Raw genomic sequence first — 24131 nt, 5'->3', positions numbered from 1 at the left:
ATACTTTTTGACCATATAGTGTTTATAGTGTTTTTTTTTGTTGTTTAAGTTAGGATGCATTGGTTGTGCACAGAATTTAAGGCACGTTATTTACTTAACATTAGATTAGTTGTGTATAAAGAGATGAAATTACGCAGCGGATTAGGGGTTTAGGTGTATCCCACTTCATGTTTGGGAGACACCATGCTGTCTGTGTGTGTGTGTGTGTGAGAGAGAGAGAGAGAGAGAGAGAGAGAGAGAGAGAGAGAGAGAGAGAGAGTGAGAAAGAGAGAGAGAGAGAGAGAGAGAGACGCGTGCGCGCGCACCGCGCCCCCACACACACACTGCCAGACGCATCCTCCCCATTCTGTAAACCACGACCAGAAAGCCGCTGGGATATTTTGCCTGTGCATCCTCTGTAGCTGAAAATTCAAATATTGCAGGTGTTTAGGAATATTACATTTTCTGTGTTTATTAGGGATCATGTCAGCCAGACCGGGATTCTATCGCCAGGAGCTGAACAAGACAGTATGGGAGGTGCCCGAACGTTACCAGATCCTCACGCCGGTCGGTTCGGGCGCGTACGGCTCCGTGTGGTGAGTTTTATCCTGAGACACATGACAGAGCAGGGTAGCCCACACCCAGAGAATGCTCCATCATATCAAATTCAAAGAAAAAAATCTAGTCCGTTTTTAATTCTGCCAGTAAAATGGCCTAGTGTGGTCCGAGCTCATTGTAAACACACAGTGTCTTATTACAGCAGTTATCACCAAGATCAGATGATCAGATAATAATAATTATTATTTAAACGAATTTTATTAGTTACCCCTGAAGCTTTCATGTGCTGAAAGTTACGTAAACAAACCCCAGTAACCACATTGTATATAACCACATATACACTACTGAGAGTATATGGAGAAGATGCTCTGGGAAAGTAGATATTAAATGAGGGGTTCGTCAGTGACGTTGCGTCTGGTCTATTTCAACTCCTCATTTATTTCCCATATGGTTCAGATTGAAGCGTTTAAAAGCAATAAATCCTACTATGCCTTTTCACTTTTGATGTGAACCATAATACAGATGCACTTAGATGAACAATGGAAACAATACGACCCCAGCAAAGCAAAAGTGAAGATGATATCATTCACCATGTCAGCTTGTAAGAATGTAGATCATAGATAAATACAGACAATTATTCTACACACCAATGCATCATCTAATATCTCTCACTTTAGTTTTGGTGCCTAAACAAAAGGTTTTTGAACAACCCATTGTGCTCATGACCAGGGCTTTGATATTCATATCTAGTTTTGCAGAATGTTGGAGGATTCATTTCAAATGCCAGACTGTATCTGTATTTAAGCAGAAAATTTTCATTACAGCAACACAAAATATGTGCCCATAGTCCATTCAAATGCCTCGAAGCTATATGCTTAGACAACCCATTGACATGCCCAATATGGTTGCCATGGTGAGCTGTTATGGTGATATAGTTTCCTGCCACATCTTAATATATCTGTCTAGTCTTAGTACCTTTGGTCAATAAGATTATTATTATTATTATTATTATTATTATTATTATTATTATTATTATCTCTGTGGTTGTTGTTGTTGTTGTTGTTGTTGATGATGATGATTTACATTGAGAAATAAGACTGTATTTGTAAATGTTTCTCAAGTCCCTCTAATGTGGAAATGTGAAAATATGAAGAAACGGCTTAGTGGTTAGCACGTTCGCCTCACACCTCCAGGGTTGGGGGTTCGATTCCTGCCTCCGCCTTGTGTGTGTGAAGTTTGCATGTTCTCCCCGTGCCTCGGGGGTTTCCTCCGGGTACTCCGCTTTCCTCCCCCGGTCCAAAGACATGCATGTTAGGTTGATTGGCATCTCTGGAAAATTGTCCCTAGTGTGTGATTGTGTGAGTGAATGAGAGTGTGTGTGTGCCCTGCGATGGGTTGGCACTCCGTCCAGGGTGTATCCTGCCTTGATGCCCGATGACGCCTGAGATAGACACAGGCTCCCCGTGACCCGAGGTAGTTCGGATAAGTGGTAGAAAATGAGTGAGTGAGAGTGAAGAAAACAACATACGGTACTTGTGACAACAGGAGTGTTAAAAGTAATGTTTAAATTTTTGCTCTTGCAATGTTTTGGGCAACGTCACAGAGCAAAACAAATGAGGTTAAGCAATCTACAGCATGAGTGTGTGTATTGAGCTGCCAGATCTCCATGAACAGTCAGCTGGTGGACTAGCAGGAGAGAGGATCTAAGGCATCTTTCTAGGAGTCATGTGTGCTCATTTGGACTTCTGCCCATGAACTACCCATCGATTGGTATACACTATACAGCCAAAAGTATGTACATTTGAAAACCTGTTCCAAAACCCTGGCCATTTTAATGTTATAACAAGCTCCACTTTTCTGTGAAGGCTTAACACTAGATGCTGGAGTGCGTCTGTGTGGATTAGTGATCATTCAGTTACAGGAGCATTAGTGAGATCAGACACTGATGTTGGAGTGTGTCTGTGGGGATTAGTGATCATTCAGCTACAGGAGCATTAGTGAGATCAGACACTGATGGTATAAGAGTGAGGAGGTCTGGGGTTCAGTCGGTGTTCCAGTTCATCCCAAAGGTGTTCAGTGGGGTTGATTCAGATTCAGGGCTCTGTGCAGGACACTCGAGTTCTTCCACTCCAACATTAACAAACCATGTCTTCATGGAGCTCAGGGGCTTTGTGCACAGGAGCATCATCATGCAGGAACAGTGACTGAGTCTCTTAGTTCAGTGAAGGGAAATTTTAATGTAACAGTGAACAAAGTCATTCTTAACAATTGTGTGTTTCCAGCTTAAAGGCATCCTTTTGGGAAAGTCTATTATATTGTTGTTATGCTTTGGTTTCTACATAGTTTTGTCCATATTGCATACTGATATTCCCCTTTTATGATCTATTGAATCCCTAAATGAGCCTAGTATAATAGATTATAAAGTTGTTAATATTATTTTATTATATTATTATATTATAAAGAGCCAAGTGCAGCACTTGAATGGCTGCTCTATAGGAGTTTTCTCATTTGGGGAGTCCACAATTAAGGAATAATTTCTAAAGCAACTGTAATCATTTATCTGGACTGAAACTAAGTGGACTTCCGCAAACAAATAGCAGCACAATACCCACTGTAAACTAGAATGCTGTAAATTGTATAGAAGCTCTGCCAGTGAGAATTTTCTCTGCAGTGATGTTTAATGCTTCTCTGTCGTTCAGGCTAGTGGATAATTGGGAATTTGGCAGATGCCGGCCAAACTCTGCATGCCTCAGAGTAAAATGCAAGCTGTGAAGTAATGCTGCATTCACAAGGGGGTTTGTTATATCCGTAAAATAATTCCTTTCTATTTCTAAGTTGGAATGTAGTAAACATGTTTATTGGTTGAGATTAATATTACTTCAAGTATTAGAGACTTACCATAAGCTGCACGTCTATATTTATAGTGCTGGATTATACAACTTTGAACATGGGCTGACAACTGTAATTAGTTTCTGCTTTGTCCTCCTTAAAACTGATGTGTATGACTGGAGCCTTGTAAGACTTTCTCCAAAGAATCAGTCTCTCCAGGATGTTTGAATTTTGTGATCACTTAAATGAATACAGAAGCAAGCAAAATACGATATTCAGAGTAGCATGAAATTTTTCAAAATCACAGCAGATTTTCAACAGATTTTATGCAAAACATGTCAAATGCCCTCATCAAAATGTGCATGCTCTTTGATTTGCATGCATCGAACTTGAGTACATTTATCATAGAATGTAATTGCATATGTGTCAACACTGGTAGTAGTTTAAAAGAAGAATCATGTGCTTGCAATTTCACAAATTTAAGTAGTTTTCTACCTAAAATAGCACAAAAGACTAAAACAAAGTTGCTTCACAATTCATGTAGCTATACATTCATTCATTCATCTTCTACCGCTTATCCGAACTACCTCGGGTCACGGGGAGCCTGTGTCTATCTCAGGCGTCATCGGGCATCAAGGCAGGATACACCCTGGACGGAGTGCCAACCCATCGCAGGGCACACACACACTCTCATTCACTCACGCACTCACACACTACGGACAATTTTCCAGAGATGCCAATCAACCTACCATGCATGTCTTTGGCCCGGGGGAGGAAACCGGAGTACCCAGAGGAAACCCCCAAGGTACGGGGAGAACATGCAAACTCCACACACACAAGGCGGAGGCGGGATTCGAACCCCCAACCCTGGAGGTGTGAGGCGAACGTGCTAACCACTAAGCCACCGTGCCCCCCTGTAGCCATACAATCAGCCAATAATGTGACAACAGTGCAGGTTCCGGTCAAGAGCTGCAATTAAATTTCACAACAAACATCACACTGAAAACAAATGTGACTTTGACCAAGCATAAATGAAGAGGAAGTGTGATCTCTGTGACTTGGGACATGGCATAGTTGCAGATGGGCTTGTGTAAGTATTTCCAGAAAAATCAAGGTCTGTGATTTTCACACTCTGCAGTCTCTAGAATTCATACAGTCTGTTGCAATAAATCTAAAACCAAATAATGACAGACTGTTCTTGTTGATAAGAGAGGTCAGAGGAAAATGACCAGACTGGTGTGAGTTAACTACTCTTTACAAGCATGGTGAGCAAATTAGAATCTCAGCACACATAACACATCAAACCTTAATGTGGATAAACTAGAACAACAGGACAGAACTACATTGGGTTCTACTCCTGTCATCCAAGTACAGGAAACTGGGGCTAGAGTGGCCACCGAATCTTGACAGTTTCTTTAAGACTGGAGAAATATCACCTGGTCTGCTGTGACATTCAGATCTCTGGGCTGGTGGAGGTGGTGTATTGGTGTTGGGAATGTTTCTCAGCACACGTTGGGATCATTAATATCAGTTTAGAATTGCTAGAATGCCACAGCCTATACGAGTATTATTGCTGACCATGTGTATTCCTTCATATCCATAATTTACCTGTTTTGTAATGCTCAAGTGTTTGACAGACACAACTGGCAAGTCCATTAACTCCCAGAATCTGCTCATAACTTGTAATTTACATGCAATATACACAAGGCTGTAACTGCATTTTTTTTTTACTTTTAGATCAGTTTACATGCTTTCTCACATCTTTGTTATTCTTTGTATGTTTTCAGATTTTATGCAGCTGAAAAAAAGTTAAAAGCTGTTTTGTTGTTTATCATGTGACAAATTTGCTATTACAACACCTGATTTCCCTGCACTGTAAAACATGATCACATTATTAAGTTCCCTTTCGATACTCCACTCATACTGCGTATGGGGAAAAGCTCCTTTTTTCCTCAATACTGAAGCCTTTTTTCAATAACGCAGTGCAACTGCACTGTCATTGGTTTAATATGAAACTTTTTTTTAAAACCAATGACGGCGCTGCGTAGCTGCGCGAGCCTGTGGCGATGCAGCGCGCCAAAGCCCGCTAAAAAAGGGGGCGGGGCGTATAGCTATATAAGCAGGCAAATCGCCAGAGGAAATCAGATCTTACTCCTTCAGCGACGACTTCACTTCGCTGAATTTCCTCTGAACGCCTTCGCTGGATTTTCGCCGTTGAATAGGCACCGCAGCGGACCAGCTGAGACCGCCGACCGCTTGCAGCGCCGGCGCTCTTTAGACAGCCGCGTCTCGCGCCGTTCTTGGGCTGCCGGCTTCCTGCTTGCAGCCGCTTCTCAGCGATCTCCTGCCGCCATCCGGCGATCACAAAAAGAGCTTTCCAGCGGTTTTCATCGCTCTAAAAGAGCATTTCCAAACAAACGCCGTTTTAACGGCGGCGGCCATGCCGCGTCACAACTGTGGCACATGCAGAGTCCCTCTGCATGACAATGACGGCCATGAGGAGTGCGTTTCCTGCCTGGGTAAATCCCACGCTGAAACTGCACTCACTGAGTCCTCATGCTGCTTCTGTGAGAGCATGAGTCTCGCCTCTCTGCGCTCGCGGATCGCTTTCTTTCATGAAAGTGACTCCGCCCCTCACGCCCCCCCCGTCTTCTTCCTCCCGCGAGCCGGCCAGGAAGCGACAGCGGGGAAGAGGGGCTCAGCGCCCGGGTTTGGGTGAGCTCACGCCGGCTCTTCGCCCGCGTGCCTCACTCTCTCCAACGAGAGAGCCGTCCCCCGTCCTCTTCTCACGCCCAGAGCAGCGTCCCTCAGCTGAAATGAGTGACCTCCTCTCATTTGGCGGATCGGAGGACGAGCCGCTTGACGACTCCATGTCACTCGCGGCTTCTGAAACGGAAGATTGGGCCGGTGATCCTAACCCCGCCCACTTGCCGTCGCGAGAGCCCATCGACGCCAAAGCTGGGATGGATGCCGAGCTTCTCCGCATCCTCTCCAGAGCTGTCGAAGATCTCCATCTGGAGTGGGCCGCCCCTGAGGAGCCGACGCGCAGCAGGCTGGACGAGTGGTTCTTGCCGGAAAGCCGCCAAGCCCCCCGCCAGCGTTCTGCCCCGTTCTTCCCTGAGGTGCACGACGAGCTCACAAAGTCGTGGCGCGCCCCCTACTCGGCCCGCCTACGCACTTCTGCAGCTCTCGGTGCAGTAGATGGCTCTCAGGAGAAGGGCTATGAACAATTGCCGCCCCTGGACGATGCCGTGGCTGCTCATCTCTGCCCCCCCGCGGCTGTGGGGTGGAAAAGCAAGAGAGCCCTTCCTTCCAAGCCCTGCAGAATGACATCTGCCATGGCTGGCAGAGCTTACGCTTCTGCTGGCCAAGCCGCTTCAGCACTACACACCATGGCCATTTTACAGGTGTTCCAGGCAAAGCTTCTCCGTTCCCTGGATGAGTCGAGCCCTAGTGAACCTGCTTTTTGCGACCTCCGCAGCGCCACAGATCTGGCCCTGCGTGCCACAAAAACCACGGCCCAAGCCATTGGACGATCCATGGCCAACCTGATTGTGCTGGAGCGCCACCTCTGGCTCAACCTCACTGAGATTAAGGAGAGCGACAAGGTGGCCTTTCTAGATGCCCCAGTCTCTCCATCCGGTCTCTTCGGGCCGGCCGTAGAAGGGTTTACGGAGCGCTTCACCGCAGCACAGAAGTCGTCCCAGGCTATGCGGCACTTCCTGCCCAAGCGCTCCACCTCTGCCCTGAGTCGCCCCAGGACTGCGCCGACTCAGCGCCAGAGCAAACCTGTCCCTTCTGCCCCCCAGGTGGCGCCCCCTAGGGAGCAGCGCCCAGCTCGCCCCACTAAGCGCGCTAAACCGCCTGGACGTCAGGGCCCCCGGCAGAGGATTGTGCTGGACCCGACGCCCTCTAAATCCTCCTGATCGTTGGGGAAGGAAGAGGAAAGAGCAAAGTCCCGCCACGGCCGGACCACCCCAGAAGCTCTCTCGCCTGCCAGCTATGCGACCTGGGCCCACCGTCGTTGCGTCCACGCAAAGTGCTGTTATGGCAAACACAATAAAGATTACACATTTTCTAAAAGAGAGCACTTTTCCTCTTCCACACTTGTCAGTGTTCAGGCCCCTAATCGTTGGCCTGCCATCCGACACTATCCAGCCCCTTGTCACGCGGGCCGATGCCTGGCAGGCCATCCCCGGAGTGTCCAAGTGGGTGTTGGGGATAATAAAATACGGCTACTCACTGCAGTTCGCCCGGAGACCCCCGCGCTTTCGCGGGGTGATTCCCACTTTGGTAGAGCCGGACGACGCCCAGGTCCTCCGCACCGAAGTGCTGACGCTGTTGAGGAAAGGAGCCATAGAGATGGTTCCTCCCTCAGAAAGCGGGTCGGGGTTCTACAGCCGTTATTTCCTTGTCCCCAAGAAAGATGCCGGTCTCAGACCCATCTTAGACCTCAGACTCCTGAACCTCTCCCTCATGGAACGGAAGTTCAGGATGTTGACACTAAAGCAGATCCTCACGCAGATTTGCCCCGAGGACTGGTTCTTCTCGCTGGATCTGAAAGACGCTTACTTTCACATCCAGGTAGCCCCACATCACAGACGATTCTTGAGATTCGCGTTCGAGGGTGTGGCTTACCAATATGCAGTCCTTCCCTTTGGGCTGTCTCTAGCTCCACGCACTTTCACGAAGTGCATGAACGAGGCACTTTCCCCTCTGAGACAGATGGGAATCCGCATTCTGAATTATCTCGACGACTGGCTCATTCTAGCCCAGTCGCGAACCGAGCTAGACCGCCACAGATCCGTGCTCCTGAGCCACTTAGAGTGCCTAGGACTCAGGGTCAATTTTGCCAAGAGCTCACTGCTCCCCAGCCAACGTGTTGTGTTCCTGGGAGTGGTTTTCGACTCGGTCCGCATGAGGGCAGTCATATCACCAGAGCGCGCTCTGGTACTTCAGCAGCTCGCGGCCTCTGTCAGGAACAAAGCCTGTTTCCCTCTGAAGTTCTTTCAGAGGATGCTAGGGCTGATGGCTTCCGCCTCTCCAGTTTTGCAGCTTGGCCTCCTACGAATGCGGCCCCTGCAATACTGGCTGAAACTCCGGGTCCCACCTCACGCTTGGCGGCACGGCCGCTTTCGCGTCAGAGTCAACCAGGCCTGTCTAGCAGCCCTGGAGCCTTGGATGAACCCTGTTTGGTTCAGCCGTGGAGTGCTCCTACAGGCGGTTTCCAGAAGGACGGTGGTCTCAACAGATGCGTCCAACCTGACAGTGACAGTGGTGTCCTACATAAATCACCAAGGTGGCCTTTCGTCCAGCCGCCTCTACATGCTGGCAAAGCGCCTCTTGGAATGGGCATTACCCAGGTTGCGAACGCTCAAGGCGACACACATACCTGGCAAGTCGAATCTGGGAGCAGACATGCTTTCACGGAGCAACGTCCCCTCGGACGAGTGGATGCTCCATCCCCAGACGGTTCTCAAAATCTGGGAGATTTTCGGGAAGGCAGAGGTCGACCTCTTCGCCTCAGAAAGCAACTCTCATTGCCCAATTTATTTTTCAAAGGACACAGATGCGCTGGCCCACGACTGGCCCAGCCTCCTCCTTTATGCTTTTCCCCCGATCGCTCTGGTCCCTCAGGTCATCAGACGAGTCAGGGAGGACAGGCACAGAGTCCTCCTGGTGGCCCCACTCTGGAGGAGCCAAGTTTGGTCCTCGGAGCTATTCAGGCTTTCCATGAAAGCCCCATGGCCAATCCCCCTGAGGCGGGATCTCCTCTCTCAGGCGAACAGGACAATCTGGCACCCGCAGCCAGAACTCTGGGCTCTGCACGTATGGTCCCTCGATGGGAGCCTCTGAGCCTCCCCGAGGACGTGCTGCATACCATTGCTCAGGCTAGGGCCCCGTCTACGAGACGCCTCTACGCCCAGAAATGGTCAATCTTCGTTGACTGGTGCTCCGCACGGAACGAAGACCCTGTTGAGTGTAACGTATCTCCGATACTGTCATTTCTCCAAGAGCGTCTGGACAAAGGTCTCACCCCTTCCACGCTCAAGGTATACGTAGCAGCCATCGCAGCATTTCATGCTCCTATTGCTGGCCAATCGGTGGGTCGAAACGGCCTCATTGTGCGTTTCCTGAGAGGTGCTAGGCGGTTGAAGCCCCCTCGTCCTCTCACCGCTCCCACTTGGGACCTTCACACGGTCCTTGAAGCGCTCAAGGGACCTCCCTTTGAACCGCTGCGGTCGGCTGGCCTCCGGCCCCTAACGCTGAAAACCGCTCTGCTACTTGCTCTAGCATCGGTCAAGCGTGTTGGCGATTTGCAGGCCCTCTCGGTGAGCCCTGCATGCCTTGAGTTTGGGCCCAATGACTCAAAGGTCATTTTAAAACCCAGGCACGGCTACGTACCTAAAGTGCTCTCAACGCCATTTAGAGCGCAGGTAGTTTCTCTCTCGGCTCTGCCTCTGTTGTCAGGTGAGCAGGAGCTGAATTTACTCTGCCCAGTGAGGGCTTTGAGGGTATACACTGAGCGGTCACAGCCGTTCAGGCAATCTGACCAGCTTTTTGTCTGCTTTGGTGGCCGCACCAAGGGGTCTTCGGTCTCAAAGCAACGCCTCTCGCGTTGGATAGTCGACGCTATCGCTCTATGTTACTCTTCTATGGGTCTTGAGTGCCCCATGGGAGTAAGAGCCCACTCCACTAGAGGGATGGCCTCTTCTTGGGCCTGGTCTAGTGGTGTCTCCATCAAGGACATCTGTGAGGCGGCCAGTTGGTCCTCGCCGTCCACTTTTGTCAGATTCTATAACCTGGACATCCCGACCTTGCACGCTCGGGTTCTTTCGGTTTGATACGACGGCCTCTTCAGACTCCGTCATCATAACACCTCCAGGGAGCTTGCTCCCTCTTAGCAGTGTTGCGTCAAGGGTTCGACGGCTCCGGCCCTCTCACTTATCCTCTGGGCCCCAAGGTGTTCAAGATAAGTCTTGTCGTTCTCTACCGTGGCACGGCGCGGTTGAATTCGTTCCCCATACGCAGTATGAGTGGAGTATCGAAAGGGAACGTACTCGGTTACGAACGTAACCTCGGTTCCCTGAGATACGGAACGAGTACTGCGTTATATGCCGTGCCACGAGGCTGCGGCTTCAGTGTCGTCGCTTCAGTCGTATGACCTGATTTCCTCTGGCGATTTGCCTGCTTATATAGCTATACGCCCCGCCCCCTTTTTTAGCGGGCTTTGGCGCGCTGCATCGCCACAGGCTCGCGCAGCTACGCAGCGCCGTCATTGGTTTTAAAAAAAAGTTTCATATTAAACCAATGACAGTGCAGTTGCACTGCGTTATTGAAAAAAGGCTTCAGTATTGAGGAAAAAAGGAGCTTTTCCCCATACGCAGTACTCGTTCCGTATCTCAGGGAACCGAGGTTACGTTCGTAACCGAGTACGTTATGTGAACTTCTCTTTAACTCTAAATCCCGTGACGAGGTTTAAACGCTGAACTCAGGTTTTTCAAAATGTAAAAGTTATTAAAAGTAATCCACTGTCTTGACTACTCATGAGTTATCTTCAAGATGGGTTTACTCACATAACGTAGCAGGTGAACTTTGTCTCTAAACTTAACCTTTTCAAAATGTCTTACAGTGTGACCTCTTACTAGTGTCAGGAAGATGAGTGTGTTTGTGTCTAAAAGAACAGCACAAATGTGTGTTTTGGCAGGATCTTAAATAAATAATCCCCACCTATTGCTCTTTGGATAAGGCAGATGTGTGGTGACTTCAAAGCTAGGAACTCAATAATTTACTTTATTTACTTACCTCTTGAACTTCAAGTACCGCTGACATTATTTTAAATGTTGTCGACGTGTTATTGTTCTGTGTTTGGAGCGTTTGAGCTAGAGCACTTCCTGGATTGTCTCTATATGAAGAAAGTTCAGTTAATTTGTTTTGTTTAGGTACACTATATTCTATTAGTGATCAGGAGATTTTAATCCAGACTTCTGTCTGTTTTTCACTTTCGTTATCTTCATGATATTTCTACAAGCTATAATGTTTCATGTTTGTGTTTGCTCTATGACTCTTCTCTTCTCTTCTCTTCTCTTCTCTTCTCTTCTCTTCTCTTCTCTTCTCTTCTCTTCTTTACATCCCTGTGCTTTCCTATAGCTCGGCCTATGATGTGCAGCTTCGTCAGAAGGTAGCCATTAAGAAGCTCTCTCGGCCATTTCAGTCTCTCATTCACAGTCGGCGCACCTACAGAGAACTGCGATTGCTCAAGCACATGAAACATGAAAATGTGAGTTTGCAACACACAACAAATAAAATAAATTACTCAAATGTGGATATTACTTAGTTTTTCACCAAGCATATACTTGGTTATGATTTTAGCTTTAAACTTTTGTTTAAGTCTGTTTGTCAGTAAAGAAATGCATGCTGTCCTGTCCAAATCATGCAAATGTCTTTACCAGACTGCCCAGAATGCCAGTCCATATTCATATATGTTGTGAGAGATGACTACATAGTGCTATTAGGCAGGAAGCCGAATTTGGATAATCAGATTCCACACCACTCAGCTCTACAGATTAAATGACAGAAGATTCAGAGGGTGTAATTCAGGATGTCTGGTGTAGCACTATACTCATCCTCCTGTAACCACTCTGACATCAACTGCAGTATTCATAAACATTTAGAAACTCTAAGTATTTATAAAGAGGCCATGCAGAAGCAGGTGTCATAGATATACAGCGAATATAAAAAGACTGCATATATGCATGGTTTAAGAAAAAATTAAATAAAATAGTTTTTTGTGATGTAAAAAAAATGAACCCGAGGTAAATAATTTCAGATCATTTTCCATCTATAACTCCAAAATTCCTCTTTTAAATTAAAAGCATAACCCGGTTAACATAAGTTTGCACACCCTTTAATAGTGTGACCTGTAACTGTGCCCAAGGGATGGGACCAAGGGAGAACCTTTTGGGCATAAGTTATATTTTGATATTTGGCCTGAAAATAAGAGAGCTTATCACCTAAAGAACACTATACACTAGGTGAAGCATGGCTGCAGCTCTTTAGCTGGTACTGGGGTTGAAGTCAAGCTAGAGGGAATCATGGATAGGACCAAATTCCAATCTATTTTGACAGAAAATCCCTCAGGTTTTTGTTCAATAGCAGAAGATGAAGAAAGATTACACCTTCTCATCACAAAACCATGGGTGTGTAGATTTTTTTTTTATATCCTCTGTTTTTTTTATATCCATTTTAGCAGTGGAGAAAAAGTAGGGAGTGAGTGCTGTCTCCATTCTCACATACATTTTTCAATATTAGGATCAATGTTCCTTCTGGAAGCCAATTCAGAATATTACCCTAAACAGAAAAAAAAAAACATAAAAATGTTGCATGACATTCAAAAAGCACAGCAAACCAAAATGGAGATCAAGTGTACGTATACAGAGAGATCACATTAATATATGTGGTAAAACAACACACAGATGTGCCGCATTATAAATGATCTCTCTTGGTGTTCCCCAAACATTTCCCTCTTGCTGCATACCACCATTAATCCATGCCCCACCTGCAATTCCCACACTCCCTCAGCCTGACACCGGGACTTACTCCCCCACCCTGACAATAGGGAGATTCTACACTACCATCTGCGTCACTGGCTTGTGAACCGCTGTAAACTTAAAAGTATATAATGATAGATAACAAAGAGTGATCCACACACTCTGGTATTCTTCACGAGATAGGGACAGGCAGGGAGGACATCTGAACTGAGAGAAAATTGTTGCCCCAATAAGTTATATTAGAGAGTGAGAACTGCCCACTAGAGCCAGACCATCCTGTCAGTGGTGCAATAATTGGATCTCCTATGAAGAGCTCCCAGCTAATGTTCTCCTTTGCCACTACCTGGGACAGGATGGCCCACAAATTTGGGCTCGGTACATTATTTGTGCAACATTAAAAGGCAAAAAAAGAAAGGGACATGAAGCAAGCAAGACACTGCTCTGTTGCTCTCTGTTTAGTGAGATCAGTTAGTGTGTTTCTGAGGCCTGAATAATTGGGTACAAACCTGCAATATGATCCCACCAGCCCCAGAAACTCGCAACTCTGCTTTTTCCAAAATCAAAGTGAATTTGTGGAAAACAGCATTAATCTTGCACAAGTCCACTGAGAACTCTCAGGCTTAGATACACTGAGGCTCTCATCTCTACCAATTGTTTCTTCACATCCTGAACCACTACCCTTGGGTCTTACGGATCCCAAACCTACTGAACACCATTATTATTGAGTGTTGGACTATCCTCTGAGCTTTCTTTAATTACATCTAACACTCCCTGAACTTTTACCCATGTAATAAAAGCAGAAAGCCCAGTGGAGACTATGGCAACTCCAGGACTGCAAATTATATGGCTTTTAACCAATTTCCACAAATTCACAGATCATTGTGTATGAAGGAGTAAAGTGTCTTATTAACGTGTTTGTGTTTGTATTAAAATTGGGTAGGACCTTTGTATGCTACAGTATTTCTTATATAGTTCCACATCTTGTGACATGTTGTGACAAAAATCTGTCATTCGATGACAGACTGATTCACACACCACATGATTGCATTTTAACTACAACAAATATTGCATGATTAAATAAAGTGCTGAAGTAACCCTGTGTGGAATTCATGTATGGTTTGTAACATTACATGGCCAAAAGTTTTGGCAATGATATAAATTTTCTGTTTTGCAAAGTTTGCTGCTTAAGCTGTTGTGTTGTTTAATCACATTGTTACTAGATTATTGTGCAGAGTAATGATATTTATTTTAAATAATTGCAAAAACCATTATTGTCCAGAATAATGAACTTTTCCCCCCAAAGAAAAAATTTTTTTTTACTGGTTTTGGCAGAAAATAACCAGCCAACACCATTTCTCTAATCATATCATCAGCACATTTGAAACTGTCATTAAGTACTAGTCATGTGAAATCACTATCATACTGATTGGAGGGATGGCGTGCTTCCAATCATTGTGTTCTTGTTAGCAATGATAATTTGGAAGTTACCTCCAAAGAAAGACATGCAGCTTACCATCACTTTGCATTAAAATGGCCTCAAGTGCAAGGAAATTGTTAAAAAGAATATTGCACCTAAAACAACCATTTATCAGATCATCAAAAACTTGAAGGAGAGAGGATCGACTGCAGTGAAGAAGGCGTCGAGGCAGTGAAGTCCCAGAGAATCCAGCAAGCACCAGGATCGTCTCCTCCTAAGGATTCAGCTACGGAATCGATTCACCACCAGTGCAGAGCTTGCTCAGGAATGGCAGCAGGTGGGTGTGAGTGCATCGAAGACTTTTGGACAACGGCCTGGTGTCAAGAAGGGCAGCAAAGAAGCAGACTAAAATTCTGCAGAAAATACAAGGATTGAACAGCAGAAGACTAGTGCAAAGTTATTTATTCTGACAAAGTTCCCTTCCGAATGATAGTGACCTCTGGAAAATCGATTGTCCTGAGAAGAAAAGGTGAACACTACCATGAGTCCTGTGTTGTGCCAACAGTGAAGCGCCCTGAGACCATCCATGTGTGGGGTTGCTTTTCAACCAAGGGAGTGGGATCACTTATATTTTTACCCAAAAACACTGCCTTAAATAAAGAACGGTATCAAAATGTCCTGCAAGAGCAACTTCTCCCAACGATCCAGGAGCAATTTGGTGATGATCCGTGCATCATGGCAGAGCACTGTGTCTCAAGGCAGGAGTGATAATCAAGCGGTTCAAAGATCATTACGTTGAAATTTTGGATCCGTGGCCAGGCAAAAAAACCTTTGGCCATGATTTTACATACCCTTTAATAACACACACAATCTAAACCTAAACATGTATTGATCATTTGTGTTTATGCATTTTCCAAGGTTATTGGATTGCTAGATGTTTTCTCTCCTGCAGCATCACTAGAAGAATTCAATGAGGTGTAAGTATCACCCTGGACTTCTAACTACAATTGTTCAGAGTGTAGTAGATTATGTGTTTAGTGACTAGTTGCAGCAGGTGAATTTGCTTTTGTGGGGTGTTACATGTATGTGATAAAGGTTATAAAATGGAATAATGGAATAAGCTTTTCAGTTAAATACTGTATCACCCTGCTGCTATACCGTGTCATCTCTCACCTCTCAATCTTTTCAGCTACCTTGTCACTAATCTGATGGGAGCAGACCTCAACAACATAGTCAAGTTTCAACGCCTTTCAGATGAGCATGTCCAGTTCCTCATTTATCAGTTACTTCGTGGCCTTAAGGTATTTTAGGGGATTGGGAAATTTATTTCAACATTTTTTTTTCTCATAGCTTTTAAATGCATTCTGAATGCAGTTTCTCTTTATTTCCTTCTTACATCAATATCTATAATTCAATTTCTTTCTTCCTTTCTCCTAAAACAGTACATCCATTCAGCTGGACTTATACACAGAGTGAGTTCTTCCCTTTTTCTTTGCTTATTCAATAATCTGTTAACAAGCTACTGTATGAGGAGCCACGTACCCGTGTATTGCTGTAATACATTATGTGATTGGGAAATTATTTTTTCCTCTATTAAATGTTGCATGCTTTCTTAACCTTTTATACCAGTAGGCCAGCAGAATGGAAATGGACTTAACAGACATTTTAAATCAGTAAAACCAAATTAATTATTTTAAAGTTAAAATATTGCAAGTCTGCATGTCCGATATAAAATTGTATAAAAATGTTTTTACCTCTCTTGGAATAACCTTACACAGAATTTTATTGGTTGAATTTATTGTCTTCAAATGTTAGAGGTTTCTGAACAAATGCATTTGATATAACTATTTACTTTGGAGATAGAAACAGTTGTTGATTTTTTTTTTTAATGTATATATATGAATATTATATATAATTCAATGTAATAGACTGTAACAGAAATTCTGCAAATATTTAAAGCGCTGTGTGTCTACTTTTATTTGAGACATTGTCCACATTTGTACAGTGTGACATGACAAAGACATTTAATTCTGAACATGGACACAACAAAACAGTCACAAATTCTATTTTTTGGCCTCTGGTAAAAATTAAACCATTGGAATATATGGAAAAGTAAGATTGCTTATAGTAACACATCAAAACTAGCAAAAAGTATGTTGACGCTACATATACGTACTGTATTATTTATAGTATAGATAGAATCAAAACGTTGAAATTGTTGCAAGAAGGAAATTATTATAGTGTGTAGTTTTATAATATAATTATTATAGTGTGTATATGTGGAAGTAAGTATATGATTAATGTAGTTTGTGTGTCACAAGATGGAGACTGAGACAAGATGCAGTCGCAGGTAGGAAACATGATAGCAGACAGACCACAACAAATTTAAAATCAGGGAAAATGCACAAATCAGGCATTTGGCAAACAGGGTAAAAAAGGAAAGGTAAAAACCACAAGAAAACCAGATAAGCAAACACAAAAACAAGGCTTTGTATAGTCGGAAAGCACGGCAAGCTGGGTGCATACTTCACAATGATAGTATGATTGAATGAATGATAGAATGATTCACAATCCTTAAATAATATGACTGTGATTAAGCACAGGTGTCTATGATGTGTATGATCAGAAGACCAGCGACTGTGAATGAGGAAGTGACTGTGCATTGTGGGAAGTGGAGTCCATGTTTGTAGGCCACAGTTTATTTTAGGAATTGGAGTTCAGAGTCTCAGTAGTCCTAACATTGTGCAGACTGTATTTAAGCCTGGTGTTGATCATGCGTACATCACGAACATCATTGATATATTGTGTATTTTAAAAATCAAATATTTGTTTTATAGGATCTAAAACCAAGCAATGTAGCTGTGAATGAAGACTGTGAACTCAGGGTGAGAACTGTACTGTACATGCAGTTGGTAATCAATTTCTAACCAAGAATATGAGTATGTTATATAATAAAGATTAAACACAACAGTTGACGATATTGGAGTGTAATGTGGTTTGAATGGCTGATTGCATTTGATCGTGTCCTCAGATCCTGGATTTCGGATTGGCCAGGCAGACAGATGACGAGATGACTGGATATGTGGCAACACGCTGGTATAGAGCACCTGAAATTATGCTCAACTGGATGCATTATAATCAGACAGGTGAGAGCCTTATCAAAGCAATCAGTACCACGTGATAGTCTTATGTTTTTCACTTATGTGCTGTTATTAATGACTGGCAACAAATATTAATATTGACAAATACTAAGAAATATTCATTTTAAGTTTAAAAATTAATTGCACAAATCTCACCTTTAGGTTTTCTAAGGCTCTGTCATTTATGTGCCTATTATATGGTTTCCCCACAACATTAAGAAATTAGAAAGAAGTAACTATTTTAGGATGCTGACAGCTCTTGCAATACATTTGAGGCCACAAGCGCATAAATCTAAAAGAGCTATATGTATTCTACTGCTACTACAGTTTGTTTAATGTTAGATTATGATGGATACTACCATTGGCTTGTCAGTAGATAAAGTGAATCCATAATTCTAATGTTTACATTTTCACTGCACAGATTATTAATCTGAATCTTTGACATGTAATGTTAATATGTATCTTTAATTTTAGCTTAAACATTTCAACAGTAGAATAACAATTAATTCATGCCAAATATCAAGTGAGAGTGAAGTGACATACGGCTAAGTATGGTGACCCATACTCAGAATTTGTTCTCTGCGTTTAACCCATCCAAAGTGCACACACACAGCAGTGAACACACACACGGAGCAGTGTGCAGCCATTTATGAGGAGCGCTTGGGGGGGTTTGGTGCCATGTTCAAGGGCACCTCAGTCGTGGCAAGCCCGAGACTCTCTAACCATTAGGCCACGACTTCCCCCGATGTTCCCAAAGATGTAACAGGGTGCATCTCTCTCAGCTCTCTAGCACCCTAGGTGGTGAATATTGTGCGCAAGAGTTGGGGCATTGTAAGGGACTGTCACTCACTACAGATTACTTCACTGATGACTCAATTCCAGGTGACATGGTTACCTATGTGCATTGTAACATGCCACTGCTGGCATAACATGCTGGCATTTATCAACAACAGGCAGGCAGTTCTGACATTATTTATATGTTGTTAACTTCATTCAAGCTATCTATAAAACATCAAATAAAGTTAAAAGTTGTTCATTTAAGCTGTTATTTGAGAGCTACGACAATTATAACAAGCTCCATGTGTAGACGGTGTTGGATGAGTGTTTATTTATATTACGGGAACATAGTGAGCTCCCTGGTTTTTGCGGTGCATTATGGGATTTCTTAGGAAGGGAACATTTGAATGCACTGGAATGATTTTGAAATTGAGAGAGAGAGAGAGAGAGAGAGAGAGAGAGAGACAGAGTCCTTAAAATGTCCAACTCACCGATTAGTGCACTATAGCTGACACTATGGAGACACACCCGAAGGTTCAAATGTGTGATTCTTCTTGATGTTTCTGGTCATTTTCCTTTTCAGTGGACATCTGGTCTGTGGGATGCATTATGGGAGAGCTTATCAAAGGGAAGGTCTTGTTTCCAGGAAATGACTGTATCCTTTTTTTACCCAAGATTTGATGCACATTTAAGTGCTGCCTTTAAAAGAGCTGCTTCCTCTCCCTAGAAAGCCAGAAGATTGGACTGAAGTAGTCTAATTTACATTATATAATCTGATAGCAGGAAAGTACACAAGTATTTAATATTTTATTTTATTTTAAGTGTATGACAGAATTAGGTTTTAAGCTGATACTAATTTTATTCAAGTCAATAGATTTACAGCATTTTGTTACTGGAAGTGGGGGCACGGTGGCTTAGTGGTTAGCACGTTCGCCTCACACCTCCAGGGTTGGGGGTTCGATTCCCGCCTCCGCCTTGTGTGTGTGGAGTTTGCATGTTCTCCCCGTGCCTCGGGGGTTTCCTCCGGGTACTCCGGTTTCCTCCACCGGTCCAAAGACATGCATGGTAGGTTGATTGGCATCTCTGGAAAATTGTCCGTAGTGTGTGAGTGCGTGAGTGAATGAGAGTGTGTGTGTGCCCTGTGATGGGTTGGCACTCCGTCCAGGGTGTATCCTGCCTTGATGCCCGATGACACCTGAGATAGGCACAGGCTCCGCGTGACCCGAGGTAGTTTTGGATAAGCGGTAGAAAATGAATGAATGTTACTGGAAGTAGTAGATGTTAGGGTTAGGGTTAGCATGTGCCTTCTACACAAGTCTTTCATTTTTCTAATGATCAGTGATCTTTAATGCTGCTTCATCAGATATAGATCAGCTGAAGAGAATCATGGAGGTGGTTGGTACCCCAAATCCTGAGCTTCTGAAGAAGATCTCTTCGGAGCACGTGAGATTTATTTCATGTACATTCTGTATGAAAGATTTGTACAAAGACTTCTGGCAACTTTTTTCTCAGAGGCTAGTTTAAGTGGCCATGTTGAATCCAGTAGAATAGTCAACTTTAATAATTTCTAAGTTTAATGGATCACATTGACATAGAATAAATATTAATGGTAAGCCCAACAGAAGCTGATATTTGATGTTTGATGTTTGAACTTTTATTATTATCCAGGCCCAGAAATACATCCAGTCTTTACCCTACATGCCCCAGCAGGATCTGGGAAAGATATTCAGAGGAGCCAATCCACAGGGTGAGACTTAGATGGATAAATGTACAGTCTACAAGCCAAAGGTTTTACATACACTTAAGCTAAATATACTCCACACATTTCATGTTTTCATACATTTCCATACATTAGGGTATCTAAATAAATACATTGGCAGCTTGCCTTTAATTGCATAACCTTAAATCAAAGCCTAGTTGTAGGCTTCTAAAAGCTTCTCACAACACTTTGCTGGGTTTTTGCTCATTCCTCCTGACAGAACTGGTGTAACTCAGTCAGGCCTCCTCACTCAAGACATAATTTTTTTTTTTTATTTCAGTTTACAGAATTTTAGAATTCTGTAGGATTCAGATTAGGTTTTTACCTGTTTGACTTTCTCTGGTTATATGCTTAGGATCATTTTTCTCCTGAAAGACACGAAAGTTTAAAAAGATGTTTTAACTTTCTGGATGATGTCTTTAGATTTAACTACATTTCTTTTCCACGACAGCCACACAACACGATGCTTCCACCACTATGCTTCACATTTGGAATGGTTTCCTTCAGATTAAAAGACTCACCCTTTCTCTGTTCATAGATCTGTTCAATATGGCCAAACGTTGTTTTATTCTTGTCCCCCAAAAGGACTTCAGTTTGCATTTTAATGACAGTCATGACACTTCTACCTTACACGACAGCCTTCCAGGCAATGGCGATGGGAGTTAATGTACTTTCAATGTTTGTGTGGTCCCAAGATAGTTATATTTGCGTAACATTGTATGCACAGATACTCGTAGTTCAGTCGCTTGGTCAAATTGTTTATAAGGAGAAACCAGACTTGGGGAGGCCAACAGTTTTTCTGGGACTTGGCTTGTATTTTCCCATGGTATCAAGGACAAAAATGTAATACCTAAATGTAGGTCCCTAAATACAACCACACAATGCACTTCCAATGTATTCAGTCAGAAGCTATTAAGTCATTACATCAATCAATCATTACATCTAATCACCTTTTTTTTCTGAAATGATCTCTGATGTGAACAAAGTTGATGCCCTATTTGTGTTGAGTTGTGAAAATTGGGTGTATAGAAACGCTTGACCTCAACAGTACCAGTGTAACTTTATTCTTTGGTTTGGTAGAAATCCTTAAATTGTGTGAAATAGTAGTTAACCTTTATGTTTTAGCTTCTAACCAAATACAATTGTATATTATATTGTAAGAGCTATATTATGTCTATGTTTTCAGAAACTGGAATATATATTTGTAGTCAGGCTGATCAATACATATACTGTAGTACCTCCTGTAATCTTCTACCGAATTTTACTTCATAAGCTTCTTAAATTAATTTCTTCTTCTCTCTATTTATCCCTGTAACATTCAGCGGTAGATTTGTTGAAGAGAATGTTGGTGTTAGACTGCGACAGGCGGATCTCCGCCACTGAAGCCCTGTCCCACCCTTATTTCTCTCAGTACCACGATCCTGAAGATGAGCCTGAAGCACCACTATATGACCAAACCCCCGAGAGCAAGGACCGCACGCTGGAGGAATGGAAAGGTCAGAGGAAAAAAGATTATTTTACATTTTATTTATTTTTAGAGAATAATGCTCCATCTTTGACATTGTGTAAACTTTCTCTGACTGATAGATTTCTTTTATTTTCCCTTCATACCTTTTTCTACAGAGCTGGTGTTTGAGGAAGTTAACAGTTTTAAAACTCCTGTCAACCAAACAGACACCCTCCAGGCCGAGCAGTAAAAGTCACTGTTCAACATTCCAAATCTGAGTCTAAACAACTACCCAAGAAGGACAAACTCTGTTGCTTTGTCTCTCATATGACTGAAGATCCAAGGACTAGAAAACAAGAACAATGCATTCCATAGGTGTAAAGTGTATGTGTGTGTGTGTGTGTGTGTGTGTGTGTGTGTGTGTGTGTGTGTGTGTGTGTGTGTGTGTGTGTGTGTGTGTGTGTGTGAGACCTACAGTATGAATGCTGGAAAGAAATAGGTCTCTACTTTCTAGAATGCACAACCAATTTATTATTAGAGCATGTGTTTTTATGTACTTTTTTTATTACAAGGACGATATAAGAATTGTGAAGCGAGGAACAGATGTCAATCAAACCAAGGCAAAGAGGAGAATCTCTACCTGAAATCTACATGTTTACAGAGAAGGACTGAGAGAAAGGCATTAACACTGCGTGAACAACACAATGGGAAAAACATGAATGACGTGGGATCAAATATATTATAGAATTATTATACCTTGCTCATTTAATAATATTAATAATAATAATAATAATAATAATAATAATGTTATTATGAAGTTAAGTATATTGGTTTGTTGCACCAAAGACAAAAGGAAACCAAATTACTTACAAATAATCCTATACTGTAGGTGTGTGATAAGTTAGAAGAAAATCTGTTATGATGTGAAGGTTTTTTGCTCATTGTTCATTTGTCCCTCATTAAAGGGAAGGATCTGCTGACTGATCACCTTTATCGTATTATGAAACACTTCTATTCTGATATTCACTGAATGATTTGATGAGTGTGATGTCCTGATGATGTGAATCCTGCTATGATCTTAAACGTAACCAGATCTCGATGTAAAAGAAACGCTCATGAGTGATTTTTGAGATCATTGTTAATCACTATAATTAAAACATCAACTATAGGAATATCATATTCATCACCTCCAGTACAGTAAGTTACTGCATAGTCTAGTATTAGTTTTAGCTTCAGTTTTTCACCTTTAGATTTTTCTATGACTGTCATTCAAAGTACACAGTATACATATAGAGTTAAGTAAACAGTTAAGTACATTTCCATAATTTGAAGTGACACTAACAACGGCTGAAAAGTCAATGTTAAGATATTAGTTAACAAATTGATATTTCTGAATGTGATCTAAATGTTGATGCTCTTCTTTATAGCTCTAAAGATCTCTTCAGTTCTCATGCTGTTTATTTGGAATCTATCTGGCAGTTTTTGTGTTTATATTTTTTCTCAGTAATGGATTTTATTGTTGGTTTTGGTTACTGTAAACACCTTGATATATTAATTCACTCCTTAAAAGGTTGTGAAAGCTCTTTGACTCGAAAGCAATTGACTCGACATCCAGCAACCAACCAACCAAACAAACAAAAGCTTACGAATACTGTAAGTATGTTTGAAACACTCATGCCTAACATGAGTCGAAAATAAACATGGGTTTAAGTGATTAATTAATGAACTCGAGCACTAATATAGGGATGCGATATACCGCAACATACAGCATGTCCATATATGATAATATCTCACCATTACAGATCTTCTTTATATGCTTTTATATAATATCAACAGCTTTACATACCTCAGTTGCTTTTGTGAGTGTGTGAATGTGAATTGTCTGACTTGAAAGTGAAATGATTTGTATTGAGATGTTGTATGTTGTTCTTAATACCTGTTCTTCCAATGGCTAAGTGAACTGGTGCTTGATTGCCTGTAGAGTGTCTCTCAGTGTATTTGCTGCAGAACTGAATATCACTATCAAGTGTTTTCAACACTTCACTCAAACACCGGTTATTAAAGAAATGTGATCTCTAATTGAGTTGGTTTGCACTGCACTGGTTATGAATTCTTTAGACCTCAAAATGTTTTTTGCAAAATAAATAAATATATTCCACCAACCTACGATTGAATTGTTCGGCTTATTAGTTAAAAACGTACAGTAATATTTGGTCTGATTTTCTCAGAGGACACTGATTTAAAGTTTAATTCTTTCATGAACTCATTAGGGCAATAATGAAATATACTAAAACAGGATTTTACAGACTAGCTCCTAAATTGTTGTCAGTGTTTATATAATTTTATTTAGTAGGAGCGGTGTTTCATCTGTCAAAACTAGTGGAAAAATACAAAACTCTAGTATCTGTATTTCTTCTGTTTAGATGTTTTACATATAAATTTGATTTCATTATAAATTTGATTTAAAGGGCATCGTCTCTAGCATGAGTAGCTCAAAATCTTCAATACTATTTGTTTTCTACATTTATAATCATGCTACATCTAACCCTATTTATCTTTTTTTTTTTCAAATCTGCACAAAATGATTGCGGTTTAGGAAAATCTGTGAAAGGATTTATCACTAAAACATCATTGTAGATTATCTGTAGCTGGAAATAATACTCACTGGTCAATA

General features: G+C 42.5%; 1 protein-coding gene across 1 annotated transcript; it reads left to right on the top strand.

The window, feature by feature from the left end:
- Window positions 1-327: 327 nt before the first annotated feature.
- mapk11 (mitogen-activated protein kinase 11) lies at window positions 328-23597 on the top strand. The gene is made up of 12 exons (XM_060889784.1): window positions 328-575; window positions 11518-11647; window positions 15253-15311; window positions 15524-15635; window positions 15777-15806; window positions 17172-17219; window positions 17366-17480; window positions 18835-18906; window positions 19615-19694; window positions 19920-19998; window positions 21333-21506; window positions 21634-23597. The coding sequence occupies exons 1-12, from the start codon at window positions 463-465 to the stop codon at window positions 21705-21707; spliced, it is 1086 nt and encodes a 361-aa protein (XP_060745767.1). The 5' UTR covers window positions 328-462; the 3' UTR covers window positions 21708-23597.
- The last annotated feature ends 534 nt before the right edge of the window (window positions 23598-24131 follow it).

Source organism: Tachysurus vachellii, chromosome 16 (genome assembly GCF_030014155.1).
Source record: "Tachysurus vachellii isolate PV-2020 chromosome 16, HZAU_Pvac_v1, whole genome shotgun sequence".
NCBI lineage: Eukaryota > Metazoa > Chordata > Actinopteri > Siluriformes > Bagridae > Tachysurus > Tachysurus vachellii.
The sequence above is the reverse complement of the archived record's forward strand: the minus strand, read 5'-3'. Positions and strand labels throughout refer to the sequence as shown.

Excerpts from the sequence above, each read along its gene's own strand:
- mapk11 (XM_060889784.1), top strand. The coding sequence starts at position 463 with ATGTCAGCCAGACCGGGATTCTATCGCCAGGAGCTGAACAAGACAGTA. Across the intron at positions 15,807-17,171 it reads CAGCTGGACTTATACACAGA|GATCTAAAACCAAGCAATGT; the intron begins GTGAGTTCTTCC and ends TTTGTTTTATAG. Across the intron at positions 17,220-17,365 it reads ATGAAGACTGTGAACTCAGG|ATCCTGGATTTCGGATTGGC; the intron begins GTGAGAACTGTA and ends TCGTGTCCTCAG.